Genomic DNA, 15,019 nt, shown 5'->3' on the forward strand with positions numbered 1-15,019 from the left:
ATTTACCAGAATTATATAAACCCGGTGAATGATCAGAGGAGATTTACCAGAATTATATAAGCCCGGTGAGGGATCAGAGGAGATTTACCAGAATTATATCAGCCCGGTGAGGGATCAGAGATTTACCAGAATTATATCAGCCCTGTGAGAGATAAGAGATTTACCAGAATTATATAAGCCCGGTGAGGGATCAGAGGAGATTTACCAGAATTATATCTGCCCGGTGATGGATCAGAGGAGATTTACCAGAATTATATCAGCCCGGTGAGGGATCAGAGATTTACCAGAATTATATCTGCCCGGTGATGGATCAGAGGAGATTTACCTGAATTATATCAGCCCAGTGAGGAATCAGAGATTTACCAGAATTCTATCAGCCCGGAGAGGGATCAGAGATTTACCAGAATTATATCAGCCCGGTGAGGGATCAGAGGTTTACCAGAATTATACCAGCCCGATGAGGGATCAGAGGCGATTTACCAGAATTATACCAGCCCGGTGAGGGATCAGAGATTTACCAGAATTATACCAGCCCGGTGAGGGATCAGGGGAGATTTACCAGAATTATATAAGACCGGTGAGGGATCAGAGATTTACCAGAATTATATCAGCCCGGTGAGGGATCAGAAATTTACCAGAATTATACCAGCCCGGTGAGGGATCAGAGGAGATTTACCAGAATTATATAAGCCCGGTGAGGGATCAGAGATTTACCAGAATTATATCTGCCCGGTGAGGAATCAGAGATTTACCAGAATTATATCAGCCCGGTGAGGGATCAGAGATTTACCAGAATTATATCTGCCCGGTGAGGAATCAGAGATTTACCAGAATTATATAAGCCCGGTGAGGGATCAGAGATTTACCAGAATTATATCAGCCCGGTGAGGGATCAGAGGAGATTTACCAGAATTATATAAGCCCGGTGAGGGATCAGAGGAGATTTACCAGAATTATATAAGCCCGGTGAGGGATCAGAGATTTACCAGAATTATATCAGCCCGGTGAGGGATCAGAGGAGATTTACCAGAATTATATAAGCCCGGTGAGGGATCAGAGATTTACCAGAATTATATCTGCCTGGTGAGGAATCAGAGATTTACCAGAATTATATCAGCCCGGTGAGGGGCCAGAGATTTACCAGAATTATATCAGCCCGGTGAGGGATCAGAGATTTCCCAGAATTATATCAGCCCGGTGAGGGGTCAGAGATTTACCCGAATTATATCAGCCCGGTGAGGGATCAGAGATTTACCAGAATTATATCAGCCTGGTGAGGGGTCAGAGATTTCCCAGAATTATATCAGCCTGGTGAGGGATCAGAGATTTACCAGAATTATATAAGCCCGGTGAGGGATCAGAGGAGATTTACCAGAATTATATCAACCTGGTGAGGGATCAGAGGAGATTTACCAGAATTATATCAGCCCGGTGAGGGGGTCAGAGATTTACCAGAATTATATCAGCCCAGTGAGGGATCAGAGGAGATTCACCAGAATTATATCAGCCCAGTGAGGGATCAGAGGAGATTCACCAGAATTATATCAGCCCGGTGAGGGATCAGAGGAGATTCACCAGAATTATATCAGCCCGGTGAGGGATCAGAGGAGAATTACCAGAATTATATCAGCCCGGTGAGGGAACAGAGGAGATTTACCAGAATTATATCAGCCCGGTGAGGGATCAGAGGAGATTTACCAGAATTATATAAGCCCGGTGAGGGATCAGAGATTTACCAGAATTATATAAGCCCGGTGAGGGATCAGAGGAGATTTACCAGAATTATCTCAGCCCGGTGAGGGATCAGAGGAGATTTACCAGAATTATATCAGCCCGGTGATGGATCAGAGGAGATTTACCAGAATTCTATCAGCCCGGTGAGGGATCAGAGATTTACCAGAATTATATCAGCCCGGTGAGGGATCAGAGATTCACCAGAATTATATCAGCCCGGTGAGGGATCAGAGATTTACCAGAATTATATCAGCCCGGTGAGGGATCAGCGATTTACCAGAATTATATCAGCCCGGTGAGGGATCAGAGATTTACCAGAATTATATCAGCCCGGTGAGGGATCAGAGATTTACCAGAATTATATCAGCCCGGTGAGGAATCAGAGGAGATTTACCAGAATTATATCAACCCGGTGAGGAATCAGAGATTTACCGGAATTATATCAGCCCGGTGAGGGATCAGAGATGTACCAGAATTATATAAGCCCGGTGAGGAATCAGAGGAGATTTACCAGAATTATATCAGCCCGGTGAGGGATCAGAGATTTACCAGAATTATATCAGCCCGGTGAGGGATCAGAGATTTACCCGAATTATATCAGCCCGGTGAGGGATCAGAGATTTACCAGAATTATATCAGCCCTGTGAGAGATAAGAGATTTACCAGAATTATATAAACCCGGTGAATGATCAGAGGAGATTTACCAGAATTATATAAGCCCGGTGAGGGATCAGAGGAGATTTACCAGAATTATATCAGCCCGGTGAGGGATCAGAGATTTACCAGCATTATATCAGCCCTGTGAGAGATAAGAGATTTACCAGAATTATATAAGCCCGGTGAGGGATCAGAGGAGATTTACATGAATTATATCTGCCCGGTGATGGATCAGAGGAGATTTACCAGAATTATATCAGCCCGGTGAGGGATCAGAGATTTACCAGAATTATATCTGCCCGGTGATGGATCAGAGGAGATTTACCTGAATTATATCAGCCCAGTGAGGAATCAGAGATTTACCAGAATTCTATCAGCCCGGAGTGGGATCAGAGATTTACCAGAATTATATCAGCCCGGTGAGGGATCAGAGGTTTACCAGAATTATACCAGCCCGATGAGGGATCAGAGGCGATTTACCAGAATTATACCAGCCCGGTGAGGGATCAGAGATTTACCAGAATTATACCAGCCCGGTGAGGGATCAGAAATTTACCAGAATTATACCAGCCCGGTGAGGGATCAGAGATTTACCAGAATTATATCAGCCCGGTGAGGGATCAGAAATTTACCAGAATTATACCAGCCCGGTGAGGGATCAGAGGAGATTTACCAGAATTATATTAGCCCGGTGAGGGATCAGAGATTTACCAGAATTATATCAGCCCGGTGAGGGATCAGAGGAGATTTACCAGAATTATATCAGCCCGGTGAGGAATCAGAGATTTACCTGAATTATATCAGCCCGGTGAGGGATCAGAGATTTACCAGAATTTTACCAGCCCGGTGAGGGATCAGAGATTTACCAGAATTTTATCTGCCCGGTGAGGGATCAGAGATTTACCAGAATTATATCAGCCCGGTGAGGGATCAGAGATTTACCAGAATTATATCAGCCCAGTGAGGGATCAGAGATTTACCAGAATTATATCAGCCCGGTGCGGGATCAGAGGAGATTTACCAGAATTATATCAGCCCGGTGAGGGATCAGAGATTTACCAGAATTATATCAGCCCGGTGAGGAATCAGAGATTTACCTGAATTATATCAGCCCGGTGAGGAATCAGAGATTTACCAGAATTATATCAGCCCGGTGAGGGATCAGAGATTTACCAGAATTATATCAGCCCGGTGAGGGATCAGAGATTTACCAGAATTATATCAACCCGGTGAGAGATCAGAGATTTACCAGAATTACATCAGCCCGGTGAGGGATCAGAGATTTACCAGAATTATATCAGCCGGTGAGGGATCAGAGATTTACCAGAATTTTACCAGCCCGGTGAGGGATCAGAGATTTACCAGAATTTTATCTGCCCGGTGAGGGATCAGAGATTTACCAGAATTATATCAGCCCGGTGAGGGATCAGAGATTTACCAGAATTATATCAGCCCAGTGAGGGATCAGAGATTTACCAGAATTATATAAGCCCGGTGAGGGATCAGAGATTTACCAGAATTATATCAGCCCGGTGAGGGATCAGAGATTTACCAGAATTATACCAGCCCAGTGAGGGATCAGAGATTTACCAGAGTTATATCAGCCCGGTGAGGGATCAGAGATTTACCAGAATTATATCAGCCCGGTGAGGGATCAGAGGAGATTTACCAGAATTATATCAGCCCCGTGAGGGATCAGAGATTTACCAGAATTATACCAAAAATGATGCGCAGGATGACTTGGAGAAACTGAAGAAACTGGAATTATTTTTCTTCGCCCATTGAGTTGGTCTCCTGTTGTTTCAGATTTGTTCTAATAGACACTCCTGGACAGATTGAGGTGTTCACCTGGTCGGCATCTGGAACGATCATCACAGAAGCTTTGGTAGGTAATAAAACGCAGTGTGAAGTTTTTAAATCCGTTTACAAAACCTGTCCGCTCATGTCCCGCCAGTGGTTATCCTGAAGGACAGTACAATCTATCTACCTGTGCTGAACTGCCCACCATGGGTATTCGATGGGACAGTGTAGAGGGAGCTTTACTCTGTTTCTAACCCCGTGCTGTACCTGTCCTGGGAGTGTTTGATGGGGACAGTGTGGAGAGAGCTTTACTCTGTATCTAACCCCGTGCTGTACCTGTCCTGGGAGTGTTTGATGGGGACAGTGTCGAGGGAGCATTACTCTGTATCTAACCCCGTGCTGTACCTGTCCTGGGAGTGTTTGATGGGGACAGTGTGGAGAGAGCTTTACTCTGTATCTAACCCCGTGCTGTACCTGTCCTGGGAGTGTTTGATGGGGACAGTGTCGAGGGAGCATTACTCTGTATCTAACCCCGTGCTGTCTCTGTCCTGTGAGAGTTTGATGGGGACAGTGTAGAGGGAGCTTTACTCTGTATCTAACCCCGTGCTGTACCTGTCCTGGGAGTGTTTGATGGGGACAGTGTAGAAGGAGCTTTACTCTGTATCTAACCCCGTGCTGTACCTGTCCTGGGAGTGTTTGATGGGGACAGTGTAGAGAGAGCTTTACTCTGCATCTAACCCTGTGCTGTACCTGTCCTGGGAGTGTTTGATGGGGACAGTGTTGAGGGAGCTTTACTCTGCATCTAACCCTGTGCTGTACCTGTCCTGGGAGTGTTTGATGGGGACAGTGTAGAGGGAGATTTACTCTGTATCTAACCCCGTGCTGTACCTGTCCTGGGAGTGTTTGATGGGGACAGTGTAGAGGGAGATTTACTCTCTATCTAACCCTGTGCTGTACCTGTCCTGGGAGTGTTTGATGGGGACAGTGTAGAGGGAGATTTACTCTGTATCTAACCCCGTGCTGTACCTGTCCTGGGAGTGTTTGATGGGGACAGTGTGAGGGAGATTTACTCTGTATCTAACCCTGTGCTGTACCTGTCCTGGGAGTGTTTGATGGGGACAGTGTTGAGGGAGCTATACTCTGTATCTAACCCTGTGCTGTACCTGTCCTGGGAGTGTTTGATGGGGACAGTGTTGAGGGAGCTTTACTCTGTGTCTAACCCCGTGCTGTACCTGTCCTGGGAGTGTTTGATGGGGACAGTGTAGAGGGAGCTTTACTCTGTATCTAACCCTGTGCTGTACCTGTCCTGGGAGTGTTTGATGGGGACAGTGTAGAGGGAGATTTACTCTGTATCTAACCCCGTGCTGTACCTGTCCTGGGAGTATTTGATGGGGACAGCGTGGAGAGAGCTTTACTCTGCATCTAACCCTGTGCTGTACCTGTCCTGGGAGTGTTTGATGGGGACAGTGTAGAGGGAGATTTACTCTGTATCTAACCCCGTGCTGTACCTGTCCTGGGAGTGTTTGATGGGGACAGTGTAGAGGGAGATTTACTCTGTATCTAACCCTGTGCTGTACCTGTCCTGGGAGTGTTTGATGGGGACAGTGTTGAGGGAGCTTTACTCTGTGTCTGACCCCGTGCTGTCCCTGTCCTGGGAGTGTTTGATGGGGACAGTGTAGAGGGAGCTTTACTCTGTATCTAACCCCGTGCTGTACCTGTCCTGGGAGTGTTTGATGGGGACAGTGTAGAGGGAGCTTTACTCTGTATCTAACCCCGTGCTGTACCTGTCCTGGGAGTGTTTGATGGGGACAGTGTAGAGGGAGATTTACTCTGTATCTAACCCCGTGCTGTACCTGTCCTGGGAATGTTTGATGGGGACAGTGTAGAGGGAGCTTTACTCTGTATCTAACCCCGTGCTGTACCTGTCCTGGGAGTGTTTGATGGGGACAGTGTAGAGGGAGCTTTACTCTGTATCTAACCCCGTGCTGTACCTGTCCTGGGAGTGTTTGATGGGGACAGCGTGGAGAGAGCTTTACTCTGTATCTAACCCCGTGCTGTACCTGTCCTGGGAGTGTTTGATGGGGACAGCGTGGAGAGAGCTTTACTCTGTATCTAACCCCGTGCTGTACCTGTCCTGGGAGTGTTTGATGGGGACAGTGTCGAGAGAGCTTTACTCTGTATCTAACCCCGTGCTGTACCTGTCCTGGGAGTGTTTGATGGGGACAGTGTAGAGGGAGCTTTACTCTGTATCTAACCCCGTGCTGTACCTGTCCTGGGAGTGTTTGATGGGGACAGTGTAGAGGGAGCTTTACTCTGTCTCTAACCCCATGCTGTACCTGTCCTGGGAGTGTTTGATGGAGACAGTGTAGAGGGAGCTTTACTCTGTATCTAACCCCGTGCTGTACCTGTCCTGGGAGTGTTTGATGGGGACAGTGTAGAGAGAGCTTTACTCTGTATCTAACCCCGTGCTGTACCTGTCCTGGGAGTGTTTGATGGGGACAGTGTCGAGGGAGCATTACTCTGTATCTAACCCCATGCTGTACCTGTCCTGGGAGTGTTTGATGGGGACAGTGTAGAGGGAGCTTTACTCTGTATCTAACCCCGTGCTGTACCTGTCCTGGGAGTGTTTGATGGGGACAGTGTAGAGAGAGCTTTACTCTGTATCTAACCCCATGCTGTACCTGTCCTGGGAGTGTTTGATGGGGACAGTGTAGAGGGAGCTTTACTCTGTATCTAACCCCGTGCTGTACCTGTCCTGGGAGTGTTTGATGGGGACAGTGTAGAGAGAGCTTTACTCTGTATCTAACCCCGTGCTGTACCTGTCCTGGGAGTGTTTGATGGGGACAGTGTAGCGGGAGCTTTACTCTGCATTTAACCCCGTGCTGTACCTGTCCTGGGAGTGTTTGATGGGGACAGTGTAGAGGGAGCTTTACTCTGTATCTAACCACGTGCTGTACCTGTCCTGGGAGTGTTTGATGGGGACAGTGTAGCGGGAGCTTTACTCTGCATTTAACCCGGTGCTGTACCTGTCCTGGGAGTGTTTGCTGGGGACAGCGTGGAGAGAGCTTTACTCTGTAACTAACCCCGTGCTGTACCTGTCCTGGGAGTGTTTGATGGGGACAGCGTGGAGAGAGCTTTACTCTGTATCTAACCCCGTGCTGTACCTGTCCTGGGAGTGTTTGATGGGGCAGTGTAGAGGGAGCTTTACTCTGTATCTAACCCCGTGCTGTACCTGCCCTGGGAGTGTTTGATGGGGACAGTGTAGAGGGAGCTTTACTCTGTATCTAACCCCGTGCTGTACCTGCCCTGGGAGTGTTTGATGGGGACAGTGTAGAGGGAGCTGTACTCTGTATCTAACCCTGTGCTGTACCTGTCCTGGGAGTGTTTGATGGGGACAGTGCAGAGGGAGCTTTACTCTGTATCTAACCCCATGCTGTACCTGTCCTGGGAGTGTTTGATGGGGACAGTGTAGAGGGAGCTTTACTCTGTATCTAACCCCGTGCTGTACCTGTCCTGGGAGTGTTTGATGGGGACAGTGTGGAGAGAGCTTTACTCTGTATCTAACCCCGTGCTGTACCTGTCCTGGGAGTGTTTGATGGGGACAGCGTGGAGAGAGCTTTACTCTGTAACTAACCTCCTCGGGAACCAGTAGCTGTAATATAAAAATGAAAAAAAAACAAAGAACAATACAGCACAGGAACAGGCCCATCGGCCCTCCACCCCTGCGCCAGACCAACCGCCTGTATCCTTCTATACCCCGTCTGTTCATGTATCTATCCAGATAAGTCTTAAACGTCGCTAACGTATCTGCTGCAACCACCTCACTGGGCCGTGCATTCCAGGCCACCACCACCCTCTGTGTAAAAAAACTTCCCCCGCACATCTCCACTGAACCTTTCCCCCCCTCACCTTGAACCTGTGCCCCCTTGTAATTGTCATTTCCACCCTGGGAAAAAGCCTCCAAGTGTTCATCCTATCCATACCCCTCATAATTTTATAAACTTCTATCAGGTCGCCCCTCAGCCTGCGTCTCTCGAGGGAGAACAATCCCAGTTTATTCAATCTTTCCTCATAGCTAATACCCTCCATACCAGGCAACATCCTGGTAAACCTTTTCTGTACTCTCTCCAAAGCCTCCACGTCCTTCTGGTAGTGTGGTGACCAGAATTGGACTCAGTATTCCAAATGTCGCCTAACCAACGTTCCATATAATGGAACAATTTTCGAGCTTTTATACTCGATACCCCGTCCTATGAAGGCAAGCATGCCATATGCTTTCTTTGTGGCGACTACGGGCTTTTCACAGTAACTTCATTAGAATCCTACTTGTGACAATAAGCGATTATCATTTGTCTGGGTTAAATTCCATCTGCCATTTCCCTGCCCAATTTTGCAGCCGGCCTATATCCTGTTGTATTCTCTGACAATCTTCATCACTCCGCAGCTCCTGCAATATTAGTATCATCCGCAAACTTGCTAATCAGACCCGCTACGTTTTCTTCCAAGTCATTTATATATATTACAAAGAGCAGAGGTCCCAGAACTGATCCCTGCGGAACACCGCTAGTTACAGACCTCCATTCGGAAAAACACCCTTCCACTGCTACCCTCTGTCTTCTAGGCCAAGCCCATTCTGGATCCATCCAGCTAGTTCACCCCTGACCCCATGTGATCTAACCTTTTGCACCAGCCTGCCCCTCACTTAAGGTTACACCAAAGGCTCCTTAAGATACCTCATGGTGTTGGAGGTAGTTAGCATGGGTCGAGCTTTGACTAACTATTTAGAAGACCGAGTTGGGATAAGGGAGGCATTTCAGGATGACAATCTGTAATCAATGGAGTGTCACAGGGATCAGTGTTTGGGTCCACAATTTATTTACAGTGTATATTAATGACTTGGAATGGAAACCGATGTACTATTGCAAATTTGCAGATGACACAAAAATAGATGGGGAGGCGATTGGTGAGGAAAAGAGAGTCTCCAGAGGTTCGGAGTGGGCAAGAACTCGGCAGATGGAGTACAAGTAGGAAAAAGTGAAGTTCTGCACTTTGGTAGGAAGAATAAAGGAGGTGAATGTTATTGAAATGGAGAAAGACTGCAGAAAGCTGCAGCACAGGGATTTGGGTGGTTAGCACTGCTGCCTCACTGCGCCGAGGATCGGGGTTTAATCCCGGCCCTGGGTCACTGTCCGTGTGGAGTTTGCACATTCTCCCCGTGACTGTGTGGGTCTCACCCCCACAACCCAAAGATGTGCGGGATAGGTGGATTGGCCACGCTCAATTGCCCCTTAATTGGAAAAATAGAATTGGGTATTCTAAATTTATTTTTAAAAATCTTTGGGTTTCTGCTTTTTGATTTCGCACCAAGTTGCTCATATTCCCCGTGCAGAACCTCGTCCTCATTCTACTTCTATACCATTGGTGCCTACGTGGACCGCAGCAACTAGGTCTTCCACTCCCAAGTTCCTCGTCAGCCCAGATGAGTTATCCTTAAACCTGGGACCAAGTAGGCAACAGTCTTCGGGGCTCCTTATCCTGGCTAGAGTGCAGTTTCTATTCCTCTAACTATACTGTCCCCGACTGTGACTTCATTTCTCTTGTCCTCCCTCACTTGTCCCTGTATCGCGTTGCTATGGTCACTTTGCTCATCCTCCCTGCAGTCCTCGCTCGTCCTCACTGAGTAGAATCTCAAACCTGTTGGACAAGGTAAGAAGTCTTACAACACCAGGTTAAAGCCCAATAAGTTTTTGTTTCAAATCACTAGCTTTCGGAGCACAGCTCCTTCCTCAGCCCCATCTATATACCTGACCCACTGTCTCCCATAAACCTATCTACATACACACAGTTCTTCCCTAACACAGTATGTAGATTGTCCAACCAGAGGAGGGGCAATATTGGATTTAGTACTTGGTAATGAACCAGGGCAAGTGATAGATTTGTTAGTGGGGGAGCATTTTGGAGATAGTGACCACAATTCTGTGACTTTCACTTTAGTAATGGAGAGGGATAGGTACGTGCAACAGGGCAAGGTTTACAATTGGGGGAAGGGTAAATACGATGTTGTCAGACAAGAATTGAAGTGCATAAGTTGGGAACATAGGCTGGCAGGGAAGGACACAAGTGAAATGTGGAACTTGTTCAAGGAACAGGTGCTACGTGTCCTTGATATGTATGTCCCTGTCAGGCAGGGAAGAGATGGTCGAGTGAGGGAACCATGGTTGACAAGAGAGGTTGAATGTCTTGTTAAGAGGAAAAAGGTGACTTATGTAAGGCTGAGGAAACAAGGTTCAGACAGGGCATTGGAGGGATAGCACGGTAGCCTTGTGGATAGCACAATTGCTTCACAGCTCCAGGGTCCAAGGTTCGATTCCGGCTTGGGTCACTGTCTGTGCGGAGTCTGCACATCCTCCCCGTGTGTGCGTGGGTTTCCTCCGGGTGCTCCGGTTTCCTCCCACAGTCCAAAGATGTGCAGGTTAGGTGGATTGGCCATAATAAATTGCCCTTAGTGTCCAAAATTGCCCTTAGTGTTGGGTGGGGTTACTGGGTTATGGGGATGGGGTGGCGGTGTTGACCTTGGATAGGGTGCTCTTTCCAAGAGTCGGTGCAGACTCGATGGGCCGAATGGCCTCCTTCTGCACTGTAAATTCTATGATACAAGATAGCCAGGAGGGAACTGAAGAAAGGGATTAGGAGAGCTAAGAGAGGGCATGAACAATCTTTGGCGGGTAGGATCAAGGAAAACCCCAAGGCCTTTTACACATATGTGAGAAATATGAGAATGACTAGAGCGAGGGTAGGTCCGATCAAGGACGGTAGCGGGAGATTGTGTATTGAGTCTGAAGAGATAGGAGAGGTCTTGAATGAGTACTTTTCTTCTGTATTTACAAATGAGAGGGGCGATATTGTTGGAGAGGACAGTGTGAAACAGATTGGTAAGCTCGAGGAAATACTTGTTAGGAAGGAAGATGTGTTGGGCATTTTGAAAAACTTGAGGATAGACAAGTCCCCCGGGCCTGACGGGATATATCCAAGGATTCTATGGGAAGCAAGAGATGAAATTGCAGAGCCGTTGGCAATGATCTTTTCGTCCTCACTGTCAACAGGGGTGGTACCAGGGGATTGGAGAGTGGCGAATGTCGTGCCCCTGTTCAAAAAAGGAACTAGGGATAACCCTGGGAATTACAGGCCAGTTAGTCTTACTTCGATGGTAGGCAAAGTAATGGAAAGGGTACTGAAGGATAGGATTTCTGAGCATCTGGAAAGACACTGCTTGATTAGGGATAGTCAGCACGGATTTGTGAGGGGTAGGTCTTGCCTTACAAATCTTATTGAATTCTTTGAGGAGGTGACCAAGCATGTGGATGAAGGTAAAGCAGTGGATGTAGTGTACATGGATTTTAGTAAGGCATTTGATAAAGTTCCCCATGGTAGGCTTCTGCACAAAGTAAGGAGGCATGGGATAGTGGGAAATTTGGCCAGTTGGATAACGAACTGGCTAACCAATAGAAGTCAGAGAGTGGTGGTGGATGGCAAATATTCAGCCTGGATCCCAGTTACCAGTGGTGTACCGCAGGGATCAGTTCTGGGTCCTCTGCTGTTTGTGATTTTCATTAATGACTTGGATGAGGGAGTTGAAGGGTGGGTCAGTAAATTTGCAGACGATACGAAGATTGGTGGAGTTGTGGATAGTAAGGAGGGCTGTTGTCGGCTGCAAAGAGACATAGATAGGATGCAGAGCTGGGCTGAGAAGTGGCAGATGGAGTTTAACCCTGAAAAGTGTGAGGTTGTCCATTTTGGAAGGACAAATATGAATGCGGAATACAGGGTTAACGGTAGAGTTCTTGGCATTGTGGAGGAGCAGAGAGACCTTGGGGTCTATGTTCATACATCTTTGAAAGTTGCCACTCAAGTGGATAGAGCTGTGAAGAAGGCCTATGGTGTGCTCGCGTTCATTAACAGAGGGATTGAATTTAAGAGCTGTGAGGTAATGATGCAGCTGTACAAAACCTTGGTAAGGCCACATTTGGAGTACTGTGTACAGTTCTGGTCGCCTCATTTTAGGAAGGATGTGGAAGCTCTGGAAAAGGTGCAAAGAAGATTTACCAGGATGTTGCCTGGAATGGAGAGTAGGTCTTACGAGGAAAGGTTGAGGGTGCTAGGCCTTTTCTCATTAGAGCGGAGAAGGATGAGGGGCGACTTGATAGAGGTTTATAAGATGATCAGGGGAATAGATAGAGTAGACAGTCAGAGACTTTTTCCCCAGGTGGAACACACCATTACAAGGGGACATAAATTTAAGGTGAAAGGTGGAAGATATAGGAGGGATATCAGAGGTAGGTTCTTTACCCAGAGAGTAGTGGGGGCATGGAATGCACTGCCTGTGGAAGTAGTTGAGTCGGAAACATTAGGGACCTTCAAGCAGCTGTTGGATAGGTACATGGATTACGGGAAAATGATATAGTGTAGATTTATTTGTTCTTAAGGGCAGCACGGTAGCATTGTGGATAGCACAATTGCTTCACAGATCCATGGTCCCAGGTTCGATTCCGGCTTGGGTCATTGTCTGTGCGGAGTCTGCACGTCCTCCCCGTGTCTGCGTGGGTTTCCTCCGGGTGCTCCGGTTTCCTCCCACAGTCCAAAGATGTGCGGGTTAGGTGAATTGGCCAATGATAAATTGCCCTTAATGTCCAAATTGCCCTTAGTGTTGGGTGGAGGTGTTGAGTTTGGGTAGGGTGCTCTTTCCAAGAGCTGGTGCAGACTCAAAGGGCCGAATGGCCTCCTGCACTGTAAATTCAATGATAATCTATGATTAATCTAGGACAAAGGTTCGGCACAACATCGTGGGCCGAAGGGCCTGTTCTGTGCTGTATTTTCTATGTTCTATGTTCCCGATAACCCCAGTCCCTACCTCCCCCACATGTCGGCAGTACAGTAGCACAGTGGTTAACACTACTGCCTTAGAGCTCCAGGGACCCGGGCGGCAAGGTCGCACAGTGGTGAACACTGCTGCCTCACAGCTCCAGGGACCCAGGTTCAATTGGGTCACTGTCTGTGCAGAGTCTGCACGTCCTCCCCGTGTGTGCGTGGATTTCCTCCGGGTGCTCCGGTTTCCTCCCACAGTCCAAAGACGTGCAGGTTTGGCGGATTGGCCGTGATAAATTGCTCCTTCGGGGGCCCTTCGGGAATAGGGTGGGGGATTGGGCATGGGGAGGGTGCTCTTTCACAGGATTGGTGCAGACACGATGGGCCGAATTGCCGCCTCCTGCAGTGTCGGGATTCTATATTCCCAGCCTCGCCTGCCCGTCCTGCACCGTATTTATTGCCAGCTTAAAGGCCGACTTGACCTCCAGCCTGACTCCAGGTTTTGTGTTGTAGCCTGTCTGACATTTCTGTATCTGACATTGATCACCTTCACAGGCCTCCACCTTCTGCACAGTTGTCGTCTACGTGATGGACACATCGCGCAGCACAAATCCAGTCACCTTCATGTCGAACATGCTGTACGCCTGCAGGTATGGCCCCAGGCTCTGTGAGAAATCGGCACTCTGCAATTCAGTGACTTGGGTGTCTGGATGGAGGGGGGAGACTTTCCAGATAATTGTGAAATGGAAAGGATAATAAACCGAGAACCAGAGGAAGCTGCAAGGGGGCATTAAACAAAACTGGTACAGGATGATGTGAATCTGGCGAGACGATTTGGGGGAGCAGAAGGGTTTGGATTCACCGGGCATTTCAAAGCTGTTCACGGTGATACGGTTGTGAAAAGGCGAAAGGAATGCGGAAATTTCTGCAAGTTGAGCTGTAGTAGTCAATCCGTATAAAACCTTATCAGACCATGGGAAATGTTTACTTGCAATTTTGGACTCTACCAGCTGGGGGCGGAACAGGAACGAATATTCTGACCAGTATTAGGAAATAAAGATTGAAAAAAAATCAGGGCTGTTTTAATTAGAATAAAGAAGTTTAAAGGTGGATTTGACAGAAGTGCTTACAATTATAAAGTGATAGGACAGAATATGGGAACAATGTTTCTGGTCTAGAATTGGGGAGAGAGATACAGCATTAAACACCAAGAGATTTAAGACAAAAGTTTTTCAATAAAAAACATTGCAGCTTTGGAATTAATTTGGGGAATTAGTGATTGACGTGGAGATTAGGTCAGCGCTTCAGTGGAAGATAAAGGGGTCCAGGAACTGTCTGGGCTCATGGCATAGAAATCCTCCTCATACAAAGAACAAAGAACAAAGAAATGTACAGCACAGGAACAGGCCCTTCGGCCCTCCAAGCCCGTGCCGATCATACTGCCCGACTAAACTACAATCTTCTACACTTCCTGGGTCCGTATCCTTCTATTCCCATCCTATTCATATATTTGTCAAGATGCCCCTTAAATGTCCCTATCGTCCCTGCCTCCACTACCTCCTCCGGTAGTGAGTTCCAGGCACCCACTACCCTCTGCGTAAAAAAACTTGCCTCGTACATCTACTCTAAACTTTGCCCCTCTCACCTTAAACCTATGCCCCCTAGTAATTGACCCCTCTACCCTGGGGAAAAGCCTCTGACTGTCCACTCTGTCTATGCCCCTCATAATTTTGTATACCTCTATCAGGTCGCCCCTCAACCTCCTTCGTTCCAGTGAGAACAAACCGAGTTCATTCAATCGCTCCTCATAGCTTATGCCCTCCATACCAGGCAACATTCTGGTAAATCTCTTCTGCACCCTCTCTAAAGCCTCCACATCCTTCTGGTAGTGTGGCGACCAGAATTGAACACTATATTCCAAGTGTGGCCTAACTAAGGTTCTATACAGCTGCAACATGACTTGCCA

General features: G+C 47.6%; 1 protein-coding gene across 1 annotated transcript in view; it reads left to right on the forward strand.

Annotated features, from left to right (window-relative positions):
- Positions 1–4,197: 4,197 nt before the first annotated feature.
- gpn1 (GPN-loop GTPase 1) overlaps positions 4,198–15,019 on the forward strand; it is a gene marked incomplete at its 5' end in the record, with an annotated part of 40,279 nt that continues 29,457 nt past the window's right edge. The window contains 2 exons of the mRNA XM_072494846.1: positions 4,198–4,276; positions 13,609–13,703. Coding sequence (XP_072350947.1) covers positions 4,198–4,276; positions 13,609–13,703 — 174 coding nt within the window. The remainder of the gene's footprint in view (positions 4,277–13,608; positions 13,704–15,019) is intronic.

This window comes from Scyliorhinus torazame, unplaced genomic scaffold (assembly GCF_047496885.1).
Source record: "Scyliorhinus torazame isolate Kashiwa2021f unplaced genomic scaffold, sScyTor2.1 scaffold_1253, whole genome shotgun sequence".
Taxonomy (NCBI): Eukaryota; Metazoa; Chordata; class Chondrichthyes; order Carcharhiniformes; family Scyliorhinidae; genus Scyliorhinus; species Scyliorhinus torazame.